General features: G+C 44.7%; 1 protein-coding gene across 2 annotated transcripts in view; it reads right to left on the bottom strand.

Moving 5' to 3' along the window:
* Positions 1-23,227, bottom strand: part of LOC146858268 (fibroblast growth factor receptor homolog 2-like) — a 177,789-nt gene that overhangs the window by 39,845 nt on the left and 114,717 nt on the right. For both annotated transcript variants that reach the window (XM_085649093.1, XM_085649094.1), the window contains exon 2: positions 13,807-13,978. In XM_085649093.1, coding sequence (XP_085505219.1) covers positions 13,807-13,924 — 118 coding nt within the window. In that variant the 5' untranslated portion in view covers positions 13,925-13,978. The remainder of the gene's footprint in view (positions 1-13,806; positions 13,979-23,227) is intronic.

Below are 23,227 nucleotides of genomic sequence, written 5' to 3'. Positions count from 1 at the left end.
TGATCAGATACAGTATCATTATGTGACGTAACCGCTTCACTTAACCCCAAAACAAAATGTTTCAACCTCTGGGAGACAACGGGTATAGGGCACAGATCATATCTTCCAATCCCTTGTCGACTGGGACCAATGCTCCCTGCCTTCCTGATCAACATGAGAAGGAGAAAAAACCAGAGAATGATCTACACCACTAGGACTTCTTCCCCCACCCTCCTTGTACTCAGAATCTATGGGTCTGGCATGACGGTCAAAATCACACTGATGGCAGAAGAGAAGAGGAAACATCACAAACAGGAGTCTCTCATCATCATCCTTGCATCCACATTTAACCGTGGGAGTTGCACCTTGAGGGATCTCTGGGCTTGACTCTGGCTTCTTGTACAGTTTGAAGTGGGACACATTCCTTGTAACAGTCTCTGCTCGCATCCGGGCAGTGTTCATGATTTCTTTAACAGCGCTCACTTTCCACGGCTCGATCTCAAACGGCAACCGAAACTTGCTGCCCAAGCACCATGTCACCAATTTGAAACTGCCGCATTTTGGCTCATCTGTTCCTTGACATATTGTCATTCTGCACATGGCACAGCTGCAAGGCTTCTGCAGCCTTCTCTTGGAGTAAAGATGGTCCACCAACGTGAGAAATGGTGTCTCCCACCATCTGATTCATGCACAGAGAACTGGGGGACAATCCGGTTGTGGCATGCGGAGTGAGACGATGCTCACGAAGGAAAGTATACAGCGAGCACTCCATGTTACTGACCGTTGGTGAGCGATATTCTCAGAACTTTATTCAAACTTCGCATGAAAGGCTCTGCTTTACCATTGGCTTGCAGCCATCGGGAGGTTATTTTCCGGTGGTGGACGCCTCGTGAGGCGAGATACTCAGCAAAGTCTTGGCTCAAAAAGCAAGGACCATTGTCGGTCCTAAGTTCCTTCAATAAACCATGAGTTGCAATTACCTTTTCCAGTTGAGGCATGGTCTGGCCAGCAGTTATTGACTCCAGTATTTCAGCCTCCGGATACATTGAAAGAATCATCTATTATTACCAACATATGTCGTCCATCAGGTAGACTTCCAAAATCAGCACTCGCTCTGTACCAAGGAACAGAGGGAATAGACTCAGTAAGGAGGGGCACCGGCGGCTCAGCCGGGCCAGAGGCTTGACTCATGGAACACTGTTTCACGGTGCGTTCAACCTGGTCATCTAAACCAGGGAACCGGACCTTACATCTTCACTATTACTTGATGGGCAGAGTGAGCAAGATCGACCAACTGTTTTTGCAAGGATACCGGGATTACCAAGCGAGGACCTCTTAATAGACATCCTTCCGGTGTAACAGCAAGCTCCTGTCTGACATGATGCAATGAGGACAACATCAGATGCGCTCCATCTGTTTGATCAGAGGCATTTTGGGTGAGGGTGTGCCAGTTTCCAGATACCACCACAGAGATAGCTAACTGAAGAAAATCATCTGTCTAAGTAGTGGCTACAACATCCTCCAGTGATATGGGCAGAGGCCTTGACCGCTCTACTACCATTCACACGTACTCCTCCACATCCTCAGCTTTTGACTCTCCATTGGCGGGCCTGGCATGCCTGGAGTGATAGTCTGCTGGAGTTTGCAAACCTGGTCAGTACACCACTGTGAAACAGTATTCTTGTAACTGAAGGATCCACTTATCAATTCTAGGAGGTGGCTTTGATGAGGACCCGGTGAACAAAGGTATCAACGGTTTATGGTCCATGTGTACAACAAACGGATGGTGGTAAAGAAAGAGATGAAAATAGCGACATTCCCAATGAACTGCAATGGCTTCTTTCTCGATGTGAGAATATCGTAGCTCGGTATTTGTAAGAGCTCGACTTGCATGAGCCACCGGAGCCCATTCCCCATTGTCCTGTTTTTGGGAGAGTACTTCCTCCAGGCCAGAAGGACTAACATTGACGGACAACTCTGACTCATGGCGAGGGTCAAAGTAGGCCGCCGATAAAGCTTGTTTAGTCGCCTGAAAAGCCTCCTCCTGGGCAGGTCGCCATTCCCACACTGCTTGCATTTTGATCAGTTCCCAAAGTGGAGCTTTGAGAGTGGTCAGATTTTGGATGAATTGGCCTCAGTACATGACCATCCCCAAGAAGCTGCGGACTCCAGTGACGCTGGTCGGTGCTGGCATTGATTAAATGTCTCGAACCTTTGCGGGATCCAGCATGACCCCACTTTCAGCAAAACGATATCCAAAGAATGAAATCTTCCTTCGGAGAAATTCACACTTCTCACAGTGAAGAGTGAGACAATAATCCTGCAAACGCTTAAAAGTTGCATCAGCCTATCAAGATGTTGTTCAATGGACGGAGCATGCACCAGAATGTCATCACTGACTCCCTCCAGACCAGCCAACACCCCCCTGATGGTATCTTGAAAAACTTGAGCCGCGCTGGAAACTCTGAAACTCAGGCATTTGTATCGCCTTCGGCCTACATGGGTGGAGAAGGTGGTGATGGGCCTCTACTCCAGAGCCAGCAGCCATTTATGGTATCCTGCCTGAAGATGCATCTTTGAGAACCATTTTGAACCACTGACCTCTGCCACAATATCATCTACCATAGGTGTAAGGTGACGCTCATGTCGGATGGCCAAATTGGGTAGGCGCATGTCAATGCAAATCCTGACCTCATAAGGCTGTTTGGGCTTGCAGTCTATCCCGAATGGGCAGACCCACGGCGTAGGCACATCCACCCTCTCCATAATGTCCGCCTGTTCCAATTTTTGCAATTCCTCCACCTTCAGGGACAGATGGAACACCACCCAGCGATGTCGCTGAGCAACCGACTGTATTGACTCATCTATGTGGAAGTGCATGGGCAGTTCTTTAAACACTCAATGCCTTGGGATAGTGTTGAGAATTTAGCCACCAGATGATCCTCACTACCTAAATGTATGCTGAAAGCAAACTAAACTAACTGAAGTTATTCCACTGTCCAGCAGCTCAGCAACATCCCTGAACCGTTTTTGGTGACATACACCTTGGAACGAGTCGAATAGGAGTCATGCACGATCTTTGTAGTAAACATCCTAGCCAGTGGAAACGGTGTGGACAACCCATTAGCAAATACTTGTGTGGCTGTGGGGCGCAGGACAGGCAGTGTTGGGAGTGTATTTAGGATGGACTGTGCATGAATGTTTATGGACGCTTCTGTGTCAATTAGGGCTGGGAGTTGGTGGCTCGACAAAACGACTGTGCATTTTGGTATGCACCATCGGGAACATTCTCGGGGCAGCATGGCATGTATGACATGTATTACCCCTTCCACATCATCATCATCCATGTCCTCTTCGTCATCTTTGAACGCAGGGTTCCAAATGACATTTATTGCCTTAGATTTCTGTGTCTTTGGTAGTGCAGAGGAACGGCACACTTTAGAAAAATGGTTTAGTTTGTTGCAGGCAGAGCATCGTTTCTCCTGAGCAGGGCATGACCCATGATGAAGCTAGGGCCTCTGCACGTGCAAAACACTCCAGCACTCACAGCAGGCTTGGGACGGGTATTTTTCTTGTCAGCCCCCACTGCTGCCACCACATTGACGGGCTCCATCTTTACTTGTCACTGTGAAGATGCTTCCATGACCGCGGCAAGCACCTTTGACAGTTCGTTTGATCGCCCCATTGTGAGCATATCCACCATGGACATACCTGGGACCTGGAAAATATTTTCCCTCAGTTTCAAAGATTATACAGCCCTGCATAAACTTGGCACAAATTTCATCATCTACGTCAGGCAATGTGCAGGTACTTGCAAGTTCTTTAAGGCGAGCATAGAAAGTGTCTACTGACTCTTCGGGGAGCTGTGTGGCCTAGTGTGGGAGTAACCGCTCATAGTAAGGATTCGCAAGCGGTTCAAAATACGCAGTGAGGGCTAATTTCAGATTAGTATATGTAAATTGTGGGCCATCCTCCACTACTGACTTTGCCAATTTGTGAATAGTAGCAACGCCTGCGTGCAGGAGCATGGGACATAGTCTATAGTTGTCTAGAGCAACTGCTGCAAAATAATTCTCAAGTCTCCACCAAAAGAGAGTGTTGGACCTGGCTCTTTTTGAAGGGTCACCCCAAAATTTTTGCCTTTCTCCTTCCACTTTTTGCTGAAATCTTTTCACTGACTTTAGGACCCTGTGCAGTCTACCACTGCTAAGCAGTGCTAAAGTGCCTGTGCTCTCTCCGTAAAACATGGTGGAATTGGCTTATAACCAATTAGCATTTTTTATTTACTTTTTAAGTCCCTAATAAATTGGCACTAATTGTGCCCAGGGCCTGTGAAATTAATGCTACTAGTGGACCTAAAACACTGGTTGTGCCACCCACTTAAGTAGCCCTTTAAACATGGCTCAGGCCTGTCATTGCTTGGCTTGTGTGTGCAGTTTAAACTGACATTTTAACCTGGCAAATTAAACCTTTTGCCAGGCCCAAACCTTCCTTTTTAATACATACAAGTCACCACTAGGGTAGGCCCTGTCTAGAAGTGTCTCCTACCTTCCAGAACCAGGGCATCAGGGTATAGAAATGGGACCTCAGACACCAACTCTGCTGTATACTTCTGGACCTGTGGATACTCTGCCAGGAAGAAGGAATGATGTGCTGCTACAAGGATTGCCACTCTACTGTGCTGCTGCTCTAAAGGAACTGCTGCCCTGTTGTGCTGACCTGTTGCCCTCTTGCCTGGTGAAGAAGAACTGGGCCTGCAACCCATCTTGAGCCCAGGACCCCAGAGTGATTCACAGGGCTATTCTGCAGGCCTCTCAATTTGAGCTTCAAGGGCATAAAATACTTCCCTACAGCCCCTGGACCCATCTTACAAGTAGTGCCCCTCAAGTCCTGAACTCTAGGAGAGGCTCAGCGGGCTCTTAATTAAAGTTTTGGGGCTCTTCGCAACTGCAAATGGGTTCGTTCACACCGGAACCACACCGCTCGCACCAAAAATCAGCGCGAGCCACCGCCAGCCCATCTCATTGCACGACAAGCATCGATCTCCACGGAGGACCACCAACACGAGGCTCAAGCCCACCCTTCTGCAATTCCCGGCCTGCTTCTCGTGCCTCGCCGACCACCGCCAGCGATGCTCTCCTTGCTCCCTGCATCCCTCTCCTACACGAACGGGACTCTTGTCCCAAAATTTGAGAAGGTAGACCTTCAGCGGGACTAATCTGGGACTGTATCCAACCCGTGGCACTTTCTGCTTGTAGGCACCATTTTACAGTTTATTCTTTAAAAAGTTCCTAACCCCGGTTCTACTGATTGGATTTTTGTTGTTGTGGTCTTATTTAATTAATTAAATTAAGCTCTATGGGCCATATGTATCAAAAAAGAGTTTTGCGATTCTCAAATTGCGATTTTTAGCGAATCGCAATTAGAGAATCGCAAAATGCGATGTATGTAGGATTTGCTAAAAATGTTGCGAATCCTACATATTCCTTATTTGAGAATCGCAAATTGAGATTTGCAGATAAGGAATACCTTATATAGGTTAGGAGGCCCATAGGAATGAATGGGAAGACATTCTCAATTTGCGATTACCAATTAGAGAATCGCAAATTGAGAATGAATTTTAAGGTTGCAAGGGTGCCAAAAGAACACCCTTTTGCACCCCAAAATATGCAAGTGTGCACATTTTGCACACATACATGCCCTGAGGGCATGTATGTGCGCCAAATGGCACATTGAAAAAAGCGAAAAAGTGCTTTTTTTCTAGAAAATCGCAAATTACCACCAACTTGAAGTTGAAGCTGGTGGTAATTTGCAATTCCTTAAGGCCAAATAGCAAATTTCTGGTGCTTCCAGAATTACATTTAAGGAATCGCAATTTGCAATTCCTTAATTGCATTCACAAAATAGAGACTCGCAAATTTTGCGATTCTCTATTTTGCGATGACCTTTTGGGATGATACATCCCAAAAGGCTTTTCCCCATTCGCAAACGAGCAGATTCTGAGAATCAGCCTGTTTGCGAACGGGAAAAAGGTTTGATACATATGGACCTATGTTTCTAATCTGGTGTGGGATTTTTTTGTGTGGCGTTTTCACTGTTTTACTGTTTGAAGTGTTGCACAAATACCTTTCACATTGCATCTAAATTAAGTCTGTCAGTTCTGTGCCAAGCTACCAGCGGGTTGAGCACAGGTTCATTTGAGGTTTGCTTGTGCCTTACCCTGACCAGGATTGCGGTTGGTGGTTGACCATGGCTCACACCCCAGTCAACCAGTAACCCAAGTTCTAACAGAGAGACTCTTACTTAAATTACCCAGAAACCTCCCTGTAGAGCCCATCCACATTGCAAGCCAAGAAAAACCCTCCACACAACGGACGCGTCAAACAAGTTGAGCTCAAAGGACACCAATAATTTAAATTGCAGTCTGATCCAGAGAAATGCCGCGCTTTATTTGGAACCTGTGCATTACTAAAGAACTCACTCAAGCCAACAGAGGAGAAAACTTTACCTAATCCTCTCAGAAATTCGCCCCCCTCTCCAAACTATTGGGGATACGAAGAACCTTAGGAGCAGCACTTGATCTGCTGCTACTTTAAAGACAAGTGACTCTATTAAACACACTTACCAGTTCCTACAAAATGTATTATCAATTTAGGACAAAGGCACCAGAACTTCGATTTTATCTTACAGGGGTAAGAGTGCATACAATCCATTACCCAGTGGCCTTCCATATTGCTGGCACCTGGTTCACGTCACTACCCAGTTGCCCATGCGATGGGAGGTCACACCAGTCAACTAAGCACTTTATGCTATTTTGCACCTTGTACGCTTGTTTTAGAATACGGTTCCTTCGCCCTATACTTTAGAGAAGGATCTTTTACTGCTCATAAAGAGGGCTTGCACTATTTACAGCGTCTTGAGTCTCCTCTGATGTGTTTTTCAGTCCGGAATTTTAGCGCTGAGATTAAGGAAGAAATATGTACTGTGATCCCTGTTTTTTACTTTGATGTAGGTACGCCTTGATTGCTTAGTATAGATTTGGTTGTCATATGGGATTCCTATAAGCACTGTGAAATTTGGGAGCAAAAAACTTAGAAAGGGCCGTTTGTATCATTTATTATTTTAAGGAGGGCAAAATATTTTAGCTTAATCGTGATTTTTTTATTATTATATTGAACTTTAAATTTTTTATGTGATTTAATTGTGCTTTCATGGTCAATACCGATTGAATAAGGTGAGGATAATGATGATCAATTTAAGACACATTAAAATATTACCACCTCTTTTAAATAAGAACTCATTTAACCTTCATCAATTCGCATGTGCAGAACATAGTTTACCTGCAGCACAGAAGCAGAGACCGTGTAATGAGCACAGTGCATAGATGCTCTCGGTGACAGGCAGTGACTATGGACATATCCTGCCCATACAACAGACAGACCAGCTGAGGATGGAAATGCAATATTTTTTATTTTACTATGAACATATTTTGGGCTGGTAGAACAGAACCATGGATAGTGTCAAATTAGAATGTCTTCAAAATGTCGGCAACAAAGCTGTTCCTGAGCATTAACTGACCAGTGAACACTCAAGAGAGTTCGACAAACAGAGAGCAAAACTCTCCAAGTGACGCGAATCCGAGACCCTGGGACACATGTGACATTCCCTGGGCTTCAGACATTGCAACAACTGATGTTCCTGCAGCACGGAAAGAGGTCCTTTCAATTCTCAGTGATATCAGGGGGTCCCTTTCAAGTCAACTGCTTTAGTATCCACTGACAGTACAGTAACCACAAGAGATGGTGTTACTTCTGGTCAGATAAGACCCCTGCATGACGGAACAGACATAGACATCCAAAACTGTGGCTCTATTATTGGCTTTATTTAGAAAAGCAAAGAAATGATGACTAATATGTACATACAGATAGAAGATTACAGTTGGGCTTTACCTGGCGATGTCGCACTTGTTGGTAATGTCAAGCCCAAGACTACAGCTAGCAAATGGGACACGGCACAAGATGTGCGGCAGAGATCAGGCATCTGTCTGCACACATTGGTATATGGACTCATAATCATCATTTTTGCTTTAAACAAGTAGTTATTACTTGCGCTTATTAGGGTAGAACCTGGGACAATGAACAAAGTTTGTATTTTAAAATTAGCAAACATTGCTCGCCTTGGATGCTGCTGGCTGCTGTTTGGATTCACATTGCTCGCCTTGGCTGCTACTGGCTGCTGTTTGGATTCACATTGCTCGCCTTGGCTGCTACTGGCTGCTGTTTGGATTCACATTGCTCGCCTTGGCTGTTGCTGGCTGCTGTTTGGATTCACATTGCTCGCCTTGGCTGTTGCTGGCTGCTGTTTGGATTCACATTGCTCGCCTTGGCTGCTACTGGCTGCTGTTTGGATTCACATTGCTCGCCTTGGCTGCTACTGGCTGCTGTTTGGATTCACATTGCTCGCCTTGGCTGTTGCTGGCTGCTGTTTGGATTCACATTGCTAGCCTTGGCTGCTACTGGCTGCTGTTTGGATTCACATTGCTCGCTTGGCTGCTGCTGGCTGCTGTTTGGATTCACATTGCTCGCCTTCGCTGCTGCTGGCCGCATGTTTGGATCAACCAGTCAGATGGAAGTTCTTGAAGGATGCATTTTCTAACTGCACAGTACATTTCTCTCAATTAATAATTAATGTAAGCACCATAGACTTTGACCAATTATTTCAATGGTGCGCAGTGGTAACATGACTTGAGGGTGAATATTGTCAACAGGCTAGAAGACGTTTCTCCAAAAACCACAAACAGATAGACAAGGGAATGAGCCTTCTCTGACTCCCTCTTGAAAATTCCGCAACTCAAAAAAGAGAAGGACTAAAAGACACAAAAAGAGAAACCCTCTCATGAATTATTCTATTAATCGTTCTGTCAGTGTCTCTAACCTACCAAGAAATGTGTGTGGAAGGGGTTACAATGGTGGAGGGGGCTAGAGGGGAAAATCAATAGATTTTTTAATACTGCCCTCACCCACTATATAGTGGCATGCTTCATCAGAGGACCGCTTTCAATAACAGGAGCAGACCAACATACAAGACGGAGCGCTGATTTTTTTAGGTGAGGTTAAAGAGAGAATTAGTGAGGAAAGGCAAGAGTTTTCCCTGGAAGGGATCACTGGTGCAGAGAAAAAAAAAGATAAAACTGCCTATGGAGGTACCTCCTGAATTCCTTTTATATAAGTGCAGGAAAGAGACTGTTGGTCGGCTTTATCACCGCAGGGACTTCATTGGGAAAGCCAGATCTTTCACAGCAAATGCGCCTTTCTGTAAGTACTTGGACCCCAGGAGAAGTAGAGTTTCCACCGGGGTCTCAGAGACCAAGCACATGGATGTGACTGGAAGGCAGGATTGGTTTCCTGGGCACATCTTCGGTTTGCAGACAAACATTGGGAAGTAGATTTTTTTAAATCTGAGAAAGCAGCGCCAGAGCCATACAGGAGCAGCTTCTTTCAAGTGTGCTTACAGGAAAACACTTTAAAAAGATCTCACTTCATCTGCTGTGTGGAAGATGTTTTGTTATGCAGTGGTCCTTAAACGCAACAGTTAAGTAAATAGGATAATTATAGACTTGAATCAGTACTATAATGCGAGTGTCCAGCCGGACAATCAATTTAATAAATCAAAAATGTCAAAGAACAAAAATACAAACGTGGCAATTACGTGGGGCACAATCCTGCATCCTACATGAACACATGGCAAATACATTTAGAACAAAAACTTATAAGCAAGACGGGGTAGCTTGTGGAATATTGAGCACAATTTCTAACAAGCTTAGAGAAACAGTAACTGCACTTTTTTTTATCATGTGCGGTTAACGTGCAAACTGTTTACATTAGTCGACGACGTTTCGATCCTTAAAAAACAATAATAGGATCATCATCAGGACAGTTAAGGTGCAAGCCTAAATCAATGAAAATAGCCTGGATAGTGCTTGCGGGAAAAGGATAGCCGTACGCGGACTCAGGAGGGGCTGGAGCCGCAGTAATGATGGTTCTGTGGATAAGGTGGTGAAGATATTCGTGCGTTTTTCAGCAATACGTGATTGTATATTCAATAAATTAACATGTGGCGATGCACAAAATGATGTGAAATCCGATGCTCAGGTTATTGAGCATCGGATCTCACATCATTCTATGCATCACGTATTGCTGAAAAACGCCCGAATATTTTCACCACCTTATTCACAGAACCATCATTACTGTGGCTCCGGCCCCTCCTGAGTCCGCGTACGGCTATCCTTTTCCCGCAAGCACTATCCAGGCTATATTAATTGATTCAGGCTTGCACCTTAACTGTCCTGATGATGATCCTATTATTATTTTTTAAGGATCGAAATGTCGTCGACTAATGTAAACAGTTTGCACGTGAATCGCACATGATAAAAAAAAGTGCAGCTACTGTTTCTCTAAGCTTGTTAGAAATTGTGCTCAGTATCCACAAGCTACCCCGTCTTGCTTTATATGTTTTTGTTCTAAATGTATTTGTCATGTGTTCATGTAGGATGCAGGATTGTGTCCCACGTAATTGCTACCTTTATATCTTTTTTCTTTTACATTTTTGATTTATTTAATTGATTGTCTGGCTGGACACTCGCATTATAGTACTGATTCAAGTCTATAATTATCCTATTTACTTAACTGTTGTGTTTAAGGACCACTGTTCTAATACTAAACTGTTACCCAAGATCCTTATCTACCTTCTGGGTTCCCTTGTTTTTGTAAAAGTAATGTTATGCAGTGGGGCACCGCTGATTGCTCCTCAAAAGGGATTTCACAACAGAAATGTTCATAGCCTCCTGTGATTGTCATAGAAATTAATTTCTTCTTGTGATTATTTTCAAGGAAACGAGGACTAGTAGTCCACAAAAAAAACATATTTGTTAATTCCTGAAATTGAAAACAAACTGACATATCTGACATCTTGAGTAAAGCATACATTTTCCACAGTAACAATTTTTAGGGCATTCTACATTGTTAAACAATAAGTTCACCACAGAGTTCAATTGAAAACTAGAATACAAGCATTCTGTGTTCATTACAGATGCTAGGCACACAAAGAGGCTATGTTGCACAAACGAGAGCTGTGGAATTAACCACATTTATTTATTGGGGTGGATACATGCAGGAGCCAAATTATGAGTTTACCTATACTTGTTATTCTCACTGCAGATTTGAAACTTTGTTTTTCGAAACTGTGCGGTTTTGTTATATGTTTATTACAATATGAAATGTAATTTGCATTTCTTCTTTTCTCTTAATGTACTGTCATTTTGGAATTTATGTATGTCATAGTTTTGGCGTTCTGGAATGTTGTGGTTTGTGGGGCATTGAATGCTGGGAGTTGGAGAGAGATTTTATGGGTCTTTGGCTTGGATTAAATCATCATTTGAAGCCACTTAATTGGGCTTCTGAGACTTCACTCCTGGCGCGCTTTGAACATTTTGCCATATCATTCATGGCATGATATAGTTTAAAAAAGACGACACATAGTTAACGATAAAAGATCTCCATCTACATCCAAAATCTCCTTCCTGTTTCCTCTTGCTGCTCTTTTTATTATTTCACATCCCCTACATTTTAAAAACTGAACATCTGACCATTTTGGAAGACCAAGAATGACTTTCCAATCCCCCTAATGATGAAGTAGAATTTTGAGACGGGTAATAAGCTAATTTCCTCTGTTTCAATTATTTTTCTTTGCACATCCAACTGATGCTCCTGCAGGTTACGCATACTTTTTCAAGACCATTTAACACTTTCAGGAGATGCGGAGGATGTAGTGTGTGTAAGGCTTACTGGCTTCCATCGATGATATCTAGGACGTTACGAATACAAAGGGCGGAAGCATCGCCGCCACCCTCGGGGACCCAAGCCTCAGAGAGGCGGGCTTGTGAAAGATGGCAGCCATCAGAGACACTTTTCAAATGGGGGCAAACACATTTTCCTTTTTCTTGAGCTTAATGCGCTGACACTACAGAAGAGACAGCAACTGCAGAAGATCTGTAAGGCCCTTTCCGTGATGGACATAATAGCAACAATATGGTTTCCTGCAAGACTGAGAGCATGCATCAGTAAGGCTTACATGGTTTCGCGTGTGGTGGTAGCACAGCCCTTCCTAGGAGGACTAATGTCACACACCTGAAAGCAGATGGTTGAATCAGTTTAAGATTCTGGCAAGTGTTATAAATATAGGTGTCCACCAAGTAAGACTCCCCACTGTCAGTGTGTTGATGGCACGGGGTTGGGGTGTAAACTGTTGGGGGGTATCTGTAACAAAGAATAAATGTTTGAAAGAGGTCACTTATCCCCTCCTCCTTCCCAACGTGTTACCATTTTCTTATTCACTCTTTTCTTCGGGGATGATGGGATGGAGAGAAAAAAATAGTGAGCTTGTGCAAGTGAAAGCAGCACAAAAACAAGTCGTTTATTAATCGAGGTCAGTTTGTCTTATTGAGTTATTTTTTTTCTCTAAAGAAAGTGTTTAAGGGCCTTATTATGAGTTTGGTGGTGCAGGAGCAGGACCGCCTGCTCCCGCACAACCAAACCTGTGTGAGCACCGCCCACCAGATTTTGATGTTTTTGGTCAGTGGCGGGCAGTTCTGTGGTGGTTTCACAGCGGTGCCTATAAAAAAGGCACCACAAAGGGAAGCCAAAGATAGTTCCTGCAAGGCATGGACTGTCAAGTCCATGCCCTACAGGAACTGGGGGTGCATGCACACAGGGGGGCACACCAGGTGCCCCAGGCCCGGTTGCACAAGGGGGCCCTGCAGGGGCCCCTTTGTTACCTCACCGCCTAACGTTTCACGAGGGCCTCACCCGCCGTGAAAAGTGAGCCAGGGGCCCCACTAAACATATTGTGGCCTCAGGACCATTGCAAGATCGCCAGGACGTGGATCCTTGGTGGCAGCAGTGGTCCCATGGCGGTCAAACCGCCCTACTTGTAATAGGGTGGTCGGACCACTGGTGCGGCAGTAGTTGCACCACCATCGAGAGTTTGGTGGTCCATCGGACTGCCAAACTGATAATAAGGCCCTAAGTCTTGAAAAAGCTGTCCTGTTGCTGCCACATCAGGATAACATTGCGAGGAGGCAGCAGCAGGTGTAGCAAGGTTAAAAAGCCAACATATGTTTATCTGGACATTGAGGCAGGTATTTTAAAACATGCTGAAAACTTATGGTTTACTCAATTTGAAGCACGTTTGAAGGACTGAAAACACTTAATATGTACGACTAATCATTGGAAATTATCTAATCATTTTTAGTTTCTTCTTTATTTTCAGAACACTTTTATCAATATAGTCATTCTGCTTCACAGGAAAACAGATGATTCCACTGCGGCTTCCCCCACACAATGTCTTCAGTGTTGAAACAGTATGTAAAGTAGATTTGCTCTCTAGTTATTTATTAACACACTGATTTTAACAAGCACATTTTTTTTAAACAAGACATAATTCCATGTGAATTGTGGCTGTAATGGGACTTGACTTAGATTCTTTCAATGGGTCTTGATGTTAGATATTTAATAGCTAAAGCTAATCACAATACAGCATTTTGATATGATACACCTATATATTTACAGTTGTAAGTAAGCACACGGACCTCCTTAAGGACCCACTGTTTACCATACTAAAGGAGTAGAAGGTGGATGAAGGACATCCATATGGTCTCCATATGCCCCTGGGCTTTGTTCACTTGCATGACTAAGGTCAGTGCTGATGTAAAGCATGCAGCCTGGAGGTGTCGCTATGGCTATAGCCAGGGTGCCAGTATGAAATACTTACCCAGGACTTTGGTCACTGCTATGGCTGAGGTCCTGGTGTCTTTGCGTGCTGTATTAGGCACAGAGGCTGTGGTTATTGCTCTTGAGGTACGGTTCGCAGGGTTGCTCCTGTCCGCCATTACTGTCCAGTTCCAGGTATCACAACACCTCACTGAACCTGCTGCATTCTAGCCCTGCAATGACAGAAGGATATGGAAACAGCAATCAGTGTGCATGCCTCTCCTGCTCTTCAACGCTTATGGAGGTGCGATTGGTGAAGAATCAAGAGAGGGGTGCAGGGGTGAAGGGATAATAAACAGCCTAAGATTACTACTGGACGCTCATTGGAAGTAGTGTATCACTGACCTATACAAACTAACATTACACCAGTGGTACAGCATGTAAACCTCATATTCACTCATACTCGCCTGACCTCACCTCATACTGCCGGCTCTGGTTCTATACTGACTGACACCTGAATGATCTGACCCTTTACTACAGGCTCTGGGCCCACATGGACACCTTGCGGAGCTCTTACAAGTACTACAGCCTAATGAGCTCGCCTCTGACTCCAGGCGCTGCTCTCCGGATGAAGTTCCTACTCATCATCTCAAATCTCCCCTTGCAGAACTCTTGGTGCCATCTGACAGGTCTTGAAATCCCACTAAGCGCAGAAAATAATGCAAATTTGCTAGGTTTTCTTATGGACAGCATCAGCAACTTAACCCCCAGATAGGCAATGTGGTGAGGCACATAAACACACAGATGTACTCTTAATGGTTACAAACCTGGTCAACTCTAGACTTGGTTAATGATATAAGGTGAGGCATTTCTACCAGAGATGAAGTACACTGTAACAAACACAGGTCAATGCAACCTGTATCAGTTTATCGTGATACTCAGGTGTGTATGATGGGCATGCATGTGCCAGGAATTATTAGTCAGCAATGTTCCCTCTAATTTTGTTTGTTTGGTGAGCGGCAATGCAATGTCTTTGTGCACACTATTCTGAGATGTGTTCTCAAATGGAACGTACCATGAGCCATTATGCCAGCGAGCCTGTTACCTCTTGGGTGATCAGGTGAAAGAACAGTTTCATATTTTTTACACAAAAAAACGAAATGGTAAATTATGTTTTAAATGTTATTATTCAAACTTTATTGTCTAAAGGCAAATTGGTAGTGGTATCATGTCCGAGAGGGTGTGGTGCAGCTCATGCAATAATACAATCTTGTGAGTCCATCAGAAGATTCAAGGAGGAGCTTTGCTAAATTTTAACATGCTCCTTTCCTAATTTACTGCAGCTTGTACCCTGCCTAGGATTCTTTCTGCAGACACCCCCAGAGTGCAGGTTCAGCTTCTCATGCTGTTCTCTAAATAACCCTCTACACCGTCTACCACCAAGTACTGTGGACAGCACCTCCAGGGTCCTAATTCAACCCTAAATGCCATGCTTCATTTGTAAAAAAAATAAAAATTATTTATATACCACTACCTGTAGGACAAACTTAAAGTGTCTTTTTCCCATAAATAAGTGGCAGCAGTGCACACTGGCCACCACCAAGTCAGATTAGGTACTGCTGAGATGCATGCGTGATCTTGGTGCTAAACCTGTTCAAAATTGTTGCTGGTACTCCCATTTTCATTTTTGAGAGCTGCCTTAGTTCGCTAGCTCTCTGATATGCCTCTAATTTCACTCACTTAATTAGATTCTGTCTTTTACTTATTCTAAATCTCTTGTTTGCTTTTTGTCTTCTCACTAACAGAGTAATGGATTCAAACTGACCAATGGTCTTTTAGTTGTTAGCTCACTCAGGCTCTGATTACCGTAGGGCTGCTAATGCTGTTTCATGTGCAAATTTTCACTTGTTCCTGAACTGGGTTTTCAGCTCTGATGCAAACTGTGTGGCACAAACCCTTTGTTTATGCCAAGGAAAATCTAGCACAAATTGGGGGTTAGCGTGCAAAATAATGCCTTGCACACCTCAGACTGGGTGAAGTCATGTGCAATTGGCACTCATTCCTTATTCAGAGGATTGCAACTTCTAACTGGGGGCAAATTGTACACTGGCTACTTATCAGACCCCACGCAAATGGTAATTATGGGTTCGAAAATTTGCATTAGCACAAAAGTGTAATAATAAGGCCCTCACTCATCTTCACTTTCCAATGTACTATTTATTTTACTCACTATTTCGCTTAGGCAGAATCAGTCATACTTTAATCCAATAGCACTTGCTATCGTCAGCTCACTACAATACCCAATATTTGGTGGGCAATGGGCATCTATATCCAATTTGGTATAGCACTCCAGTGTCACCCAGTTACCAAAAATCACATTGAATAAGAACCAGCACCTGCATGCTACTGATAGCATAACTCTCCAAAAATAAATCAGACTCTGATCCGCATTGGAAATGTTTGGAGTGTCATAATATGTAATATCAAACTGTACTGCAATGTCATACAAATACTTAGATATTTTCTCCCTCTCCAAGTTTTTAGAAATAAACATGTCAATGAAGAGGATGAGGGTACTGTTAAATACATGTGGAAATGTGTTATTATCGCACTGAAAAGTCAATGCAATGTCAAATTCAGAACCTTTCTACAAGACCAGCTAAATAAAGCTTTCAGTTGATGAAGAAATGTAGAATTCAATGCTCCATTAGTCTAAAAAATGTTAAGGATTATTTTGTCTGGTCTAAAAAAGTGCATGTTTTTATTTTTGTGGTTTTGTGTAGCAAACTCAAAGTCCAGCAGGCATCAGAGCACTGACCAAAGAGACCGGCAAAAATCAAAAAGAGATATAACAATATTTACAAAAAGGAGATAGCAAAATGTTGTGTGTGTGCATATAAATCTCTATATATAAAGAGATATATATATACACACACAGCATTTTCTTTCCTTTCTCTTGACAATCAAATGTTTACCTGTACCCATTTTTACATATTATTTATTTTGAGATATATATATATACATATATATATATACATATTATTAACTATGGGAGAATTAGTGAACAGCAGATAATAACTTTCTCTGACACTATGTCAACAACAAGCATAGGAAAATCCTAGATAGTTTATTCAGTTATTGAATGTAGAAAATAACATATTTTTATTATTTACACTGTTCTAATTGAATGTTCAATCAGAGCACTATGCCAACAAAATAATGATTTATTATGAAGAACATGTATTCATGACTATGAATAGGTCTGATTCAAATTATGAACCGAATAATTCGAGTCCTGTGTTTTCTGATCTAAATGTGACACTATAGTAATATACTGTATGAGGACTTATGTAGCACTAAGCCTAATACATGCTATTCAACCTGTATATGACTAGTTTAAAATGGCCGCCATAGTAACACATACTGTTGATGAAACTCAAAGTCCGTTTTCTGTTTGTATACAGTCCGTTTTCTGTTTGAATTCCCCAAAGGTATATACGTGTACACAACCCACTATTCAATGTGTGATCAAGCCTGCTGTGTCAGGCGAAACGCGTTACCAAAATTAAAAAGATCTGGTGAAAGAACAGCCCTGTGGTGGTCGTTATACTTGTTCAATTGGGAATTTAGAAGTCGGCGTGCTCCGCCGACACTGGACGACCTGCCTGCCTTGGGCGAGGAGAGACAGAAGGAGCAATGATGGAAATAATATATATATATATATATATATATATATATTCACTGAAAAAACCATAGGTTTCAGAGACGTTATAGTTAGAAATTAGCATTTAAAAACCTTAGAAAGTCACAGAAAAAAACATAGGTTTCAGGGGTGTTATAGTTAGCTGGCCATTTCACTCGTACAAAACCATAGAAATTCCTCCGTTATAGTTAGCTCTGCTTAATATAACTCGCGTGCCCGCAATGCACTGCTGATGATGTCACATATTGCATCATTCATGACATGGTCAGTGACATCACTGATGACATCTCAAATGACATCACTGATGACATCACTGATGACATCATCCAGTGAATATGGTTTAGTTTGAAATGTAAATATGTATTATATATATACCAATCTGTATTGAAGATTGAGTGGATATATGGAGGATTTAGTAGCTGTCTGACTGTCTGTTTAAGTGAGTAATTAAAAGTGTCTCACTTAATATATGGATTAGTAACTAAACTATGTGAATGTGTGCATCACTGTCTCTGTTGTTGTATAACATGCTGCATCAGTTTGTCACTAACTACATGACTGTGTATATTAGTTATTGATTAGTTGTGTGAGTTTTTGTATGGGACACTGAGTTTGTGTATGGTTGGATGGGGTGTGTGTAACTCTATGCATAGATGTGTGAATGGTTGATTGACTAGGTGTATAGGTTTAAGAGTGCATGTGGAAACAGTTGTTTGGGTGACTGAGTGTATTTATTTGTGTGTTGGTAAGCGAATATATGTTTTAGTTGTACATCTTCAACAAAGTAAAAAAATAAAAGGCATTGTATGTGAGAGTTGGTGTATATAAATAAGTATGTGTAAGAGTCAGTGATTGTGAGAGTAACTATATGAATGAGTGTATAATTGTAATGGTGATTTCTTAACATACTAACTATGAGTTACAATGTGTTTGAATAAATGAGGTGTTGTTGCATAATTGTGTAAGTGAGTAAATGTAAGTGTGATTAATTTTTTTCATGCGTGAGTAGGATGACTGCATAACCGACTAAGATGACTGCTGATGTGTCAATGTCTATATATGTGTATGAGTGCATTTGATAGTGTTCTATTAATTAGTGACTGCATGTATAAATGATTCTGTTGTTGAATGGGTAGTTGTGTGTGTAGACTTAGGAATCAGTGAGTGGGTATGTAGTAACTGGTATTGGTGTGTCAATGGTTTCAAATATGGTACTCTGTATTTTAGAGTGAGTGAGGAAAGGTTATACTAGTGTATGATGAGGTGTATCAGATTGTCATGTGGATGATGTCATCAGTGATGTAATCAGTGATGTCATTTGAGATGTCATCAGTGATGTCACTGACCATGTCATGAATGATGCAATATGTGACATCATCAGCAGTGCATTGCGGGCGCAGAGGAATTTCTATAGTTTTGTACAAGTGAAATGGCCAGCTAACAATAACACCCCTGAAACCTATGGTTTTTTCTGTGAATTTCTAAGGTTTTTTAAATGCTAATTTCTAACTATAACGTCTCTGAAACCTATGGTTTTTTCAGTGAATTTCAAAGCTTTTTAAAATGGTAATTTCTAACTATAACGTCTCTGAAAGCTATGGTTTTTTTCAGTGAATTTCAAAGGTTTTTTTAAATGCTAATTTCTAAGTGTGATAGAAGTTATACCTATTTTTTGTACTGATTTTTTACAGTTTTTTAACTGTTTATAAATATTTTATTAATTAAATACATTATATATTTTTCTGAAAATTGCAAAAAAAATATTTAAAAAAAATTCAAACTGAAATATTGATTAATATTTTTGTTTTCATTGTTTATTTTAATATATTTATATTAGTTTCTTTTTTTAAAAATCCCATTTTTTTCCGGAGTCGCGCACTCAAAGCGTACACATCACGGTGGGTGCACGGATTCTATCCGCCATTTTAGAAAAGTCGTGAAGGATCCGCGTACGGTATGCAACGGCTGCATGTTTTTCAGTTACATCATATACATTTAATATTACGTGATGTGCGCGATTGGTATGTGACCAGTCCACAACTCCCGCTCCCGCGCATTCGTGACACATGTGCATTACGGTACGAGATGCTTGCACAGTGGCAGGTCCCGCGTGACGTCATATACGTGCTGGGGCGCGCGACTCCTGCAAAAAAAATTATGCTCCAAAATGATATGTATGTGTCTTTAATATACATATTGGGGAAAGAGATTATCATTATTAAGATATTCATAAAAATAATATATTTGTACTTATAATAAACCTATATTATTTTTAAATATATTTAAATATATTTTCGCGAAGTCGGGTGCATGCATCGTGAGTGCACAGAACCAGGTCAGCAGAGCTGCTGTAGAGCCAGAGAAACTTGGTCAGCAGAGCCATTGAAGAGCCATCGAACCAGGTCAGCAGAGCTGCTCTAGAGCCTAAGAAGCAGGTCAGCAGAGCTACTCTAGAACCAGAGACCCAGGTCAGCAGAGCTGCTCTAGAGCCAGAGACCCAGGTCAGCAGAACTGCTCTAGAGTCTGAGAACCAGGTCAGCAGAGCTGCTGTAGAGCCAGAGAAACCAGCTCAGAAGAGCTGCTTTAGAGGGAGAGAACCAGGTCATCAGAACTGTTTTAGAGCCAGAGAACCAGGTCAGCAGAGCTGCTCTAGAGCCAGAGAACCAGGTCAGCAGAGCTGCTTTAGAGCCATAGAACCTGGTCAGCAGAGCTGCTCTAGAGGCAAAGAACCAGGTCAGCAGAACTGCTTTGATCCAGAGAACCAGGTCAGCAGAGCTGCTCTAGAGGCAGAGAACCAGGTCAGCAGAGCTGCTTTAGAGGGAGAAAACCAGGTAAGCAGAGCTGCTTTAGAGCCAGACAACCAGGTCAGCAGAGCTGCTCTAGAGCCAGATAAACCAGGTCAGCAGAGCTGCTTTAGAGGGAGAGAACCAGGTCAGCAGAGCTGCTTTAGAGACAGAGAACCAGATCAGCAGAGCTGCTCTAGAGGCAGAGAACCAGGTCAGCAGAGCAGCTCCAGAGACAGAGAACCAGGTCAGCAGAGCTGATTTAGAGGGAGAGAACCAGGTCAGCAGAGCTGCTTTAGAGGGACAGAGCCAGGTCAGCAGAGCTGCTTTAGAGGGACAGAGCCAGGTCAGCAGAGCTGCTTTAGAGCCAGAGAACTAGGCCAGCAGAGCTGCTTTAGAGGGAGAGAACCAGGTCAGCAGAGCTGCTTTAGAGCCAGAGAACCAGGTCAGCAGAGCTGCTCTAGAGCCAGAAAACCAGGAAAGCAGAGCTGCTTTAGAGCCATAGAAGCAGGTCAGCAGAGCTGCTCTAGAGGCAGAGAACCAGGTCAGCAGAGCTGATTTAGAGGGAGAGAACCAGGTCAGCAGAGCTGCTTTAGAGCCAGAGAACCAGGTCAGCAGAGCTGCTCTAGAGCCAGAGAACCAGGTCAGCAGAGCTGCTTTAGAGCCATAGAAGCAGGTTGTTGGAAGGCGTTCCCCGGGGAGGCTGCGGAATGCGTTCCCGACCACCCGGAGGCCCACCTTACCCAGAGTTAGGCCGAGCAAGAGCAGGGAGGCCCTTCCTGGAAGGGTCTCGCACCTAGGATCGCACACGCTGCGCTTACTCTCTTCTTTGGATAGAGGGACACCACACAGTAATTCGTTGCAAGATAATATGCTTTTATCGGGGTTGTCAGGGATCTTTATGATCCGGCAGGCAGGTGCAGAATTAATGCCACAAGCGGCAGCGATCTCGTGATGAGGGGAAAAAGGGTAGCGGGACAGTCTTTGAATCAGTGTCTCTGCGAGGTCCGGCGCACAGCTCTCAATCCTCGAGCTGAGGGGATGTTGCTTCTCTCGGCAATCTCTGCCGATTCTCTTGGAGGAGCGAGCCGTGAGTCACTCAGCAGGCACCGGAGGGTCGTAGTTCAGGGAGCCGCGACGGCGTCAGCAGGGCTCAGATGGTTCAGAGTTCGGGGAGCCGCGACAGCGTCAGCAGGGCTCAGATGGTTCAGAGTTCGGGGAGCCGCGACAGCGTCAGCAGGGCTCAGATGGTTCAGAGTTCGGGGAGCCGCGACAGCGTCAGCAGGGCTCAGATGGTTCAGAGTTCGGGGAGCCGCAACAGCGTCAGCAGGGCTCAGATGGTTCAGAGTTCGGGTAGCGTTCTTCTGTTCGGGGAGCGATCGAGCCGCGACCAAGTCAGCAGGCTCCCGTCAGTCCAGGTCTTCTCTGCTCCCGTCCCGTCAGCACCCCTTGTTATACTTCCCCTCCTCTTTGCAGTCCGGAGTCCTCGCGGAGAGGGGTCTGGTGCCTGGGGGGGCGGTGTGACGGGGTTTCCTGTCGCTCGGCCCTTTGATCTGTTCAGGTGGGTCCGGGAGGGACTCCAGACACCCAGCAGGCGAGGCGCCCACTCACCGGGGGCCTGGTGGGCGATCGAAACCACCCTCGGGGGAGAGGCCAGAGGTGTGACAGGGTCGGCGCCTCTCGGTCTGGTTTGGGGGGTTTCGCTCTCCCTCGGCCGGGCATGCGTGTTGGGGATCTGGTCGGCCCTCGGGATGTTGGCCCACGGGAGCCGGAAGGCCGTGTCCACGAGGGTCGGCGTGGTTGTAGGGTAACTTGCTGGTCGGGAGGGCCCACGCCACGAGGCCGGTCTCACACGTGCCCCCCCCAGCTGAAAGGCGGGGAGAACTACCCATCCACTTGGGGGTTCTCCTCGCTGAAGTGGAAGAATCGGGACAGGCCGTCCGCGTTGGCGTGGTCCGTCCCGGGGCGATGTTCCACAGTGAAATCCATCCCTTGGAGGGAGATGGACCAGCGTAGCAGCTTGGGGTTTTCCCCTCGCATCTGCATCAACCACCGCAGGGGTCGATGATCTGTTTGTACTCGGAAGTGGGTTCCGAACAGGTAGGGCCATAGCTTTTTGAGGGCCCAGACTACTGTGAAGGTCTCTCTTTCAATTGTGCTCCACCGCTGTTCCCGGGGCAGCAACCTTCGGCTGATGAAGGCTATGGGCCGATCTATGCCTTTGTCGTCGAACTGGGAGAGGACTGCCCCGATGCCGTGTTCCGAGGTGTCCGTCTGGACCACAAACTCCTGGGCGTAGTCGGGTGCTTTGAGCACTGGAGCCGCGCACATGGCGGCCTTTAGGGTGTCGAACGCCTTCTGGCAGGCGGGAGTCCAGTGTACTTTCTTGGGGTGTTTTTTGGAGGTTAGTTCTGTGAGGGGGCCTGCGATGCTGCCATAGTTCTTAATAAACCTTCGGTAGTAGCCGGTGAGGCCCAGGAAGGCCCGGACTTCCGTTTGGGTTGCGGGGGGTTCCCAGGACAAGATGGCGTCGATCTTCGGCTGGAGGGGGGCGACCTGCCCACTTCCGACCTGGTGCCCCAGATAGGTTACGGAGCCGTGCCCAATTTGACATTTGCTGGCTTTGATGGTGAGGCCGGCCTGGCGCAGAGCCAGCAGGACTTGACGGAGGTGCTGGAGGTGCTCGGTCCATTGGGAGCTGAAGACCGCTATTTCGTCGAGGTATGCTGCGCTGAACCTCTCTAGTCCGGACAGGACCCTGTTCACCAGCCGCTGGAAGGTGGCCGGGGCATTCTTCATTCCAAACGGCATCACCCTAAAGCGGTAGTGCCCATCCGGGGTGGAGAAGGCGGAGCGCTCCTTGGCTCCCTCGGTGAGGGCAATCTGCCAGTATCCACTAGTCAGGTCGAAGGTGCTGAGGTAGCGAGCGGCCCCAAGGCGGTCAATGAGCTCGTCGGCACGGGGGATAGGGTGAGCGTCTGCTCGGGTGACCGCAT

The sequence above is a fragment of the Triturus cristatus genome, chromosome 3_2 (genome assembly GCF_964204655.1).
Source record: "Triturus cristatus chromosome 3_2, aTriCri1.1, whole genome shotgun sequence".
Taxonomy (NCBI): domain Eukaryota; kingdom Metazoa; phylum Chordata; class Amphibia; order Caudata; family Salamandridae; genus Triturus; species Triturus cristatus.
Note: the sequence above shows the minus strand (reverse complement) of the source record. Positions and strands in the feature narration are given on the sequence as shown.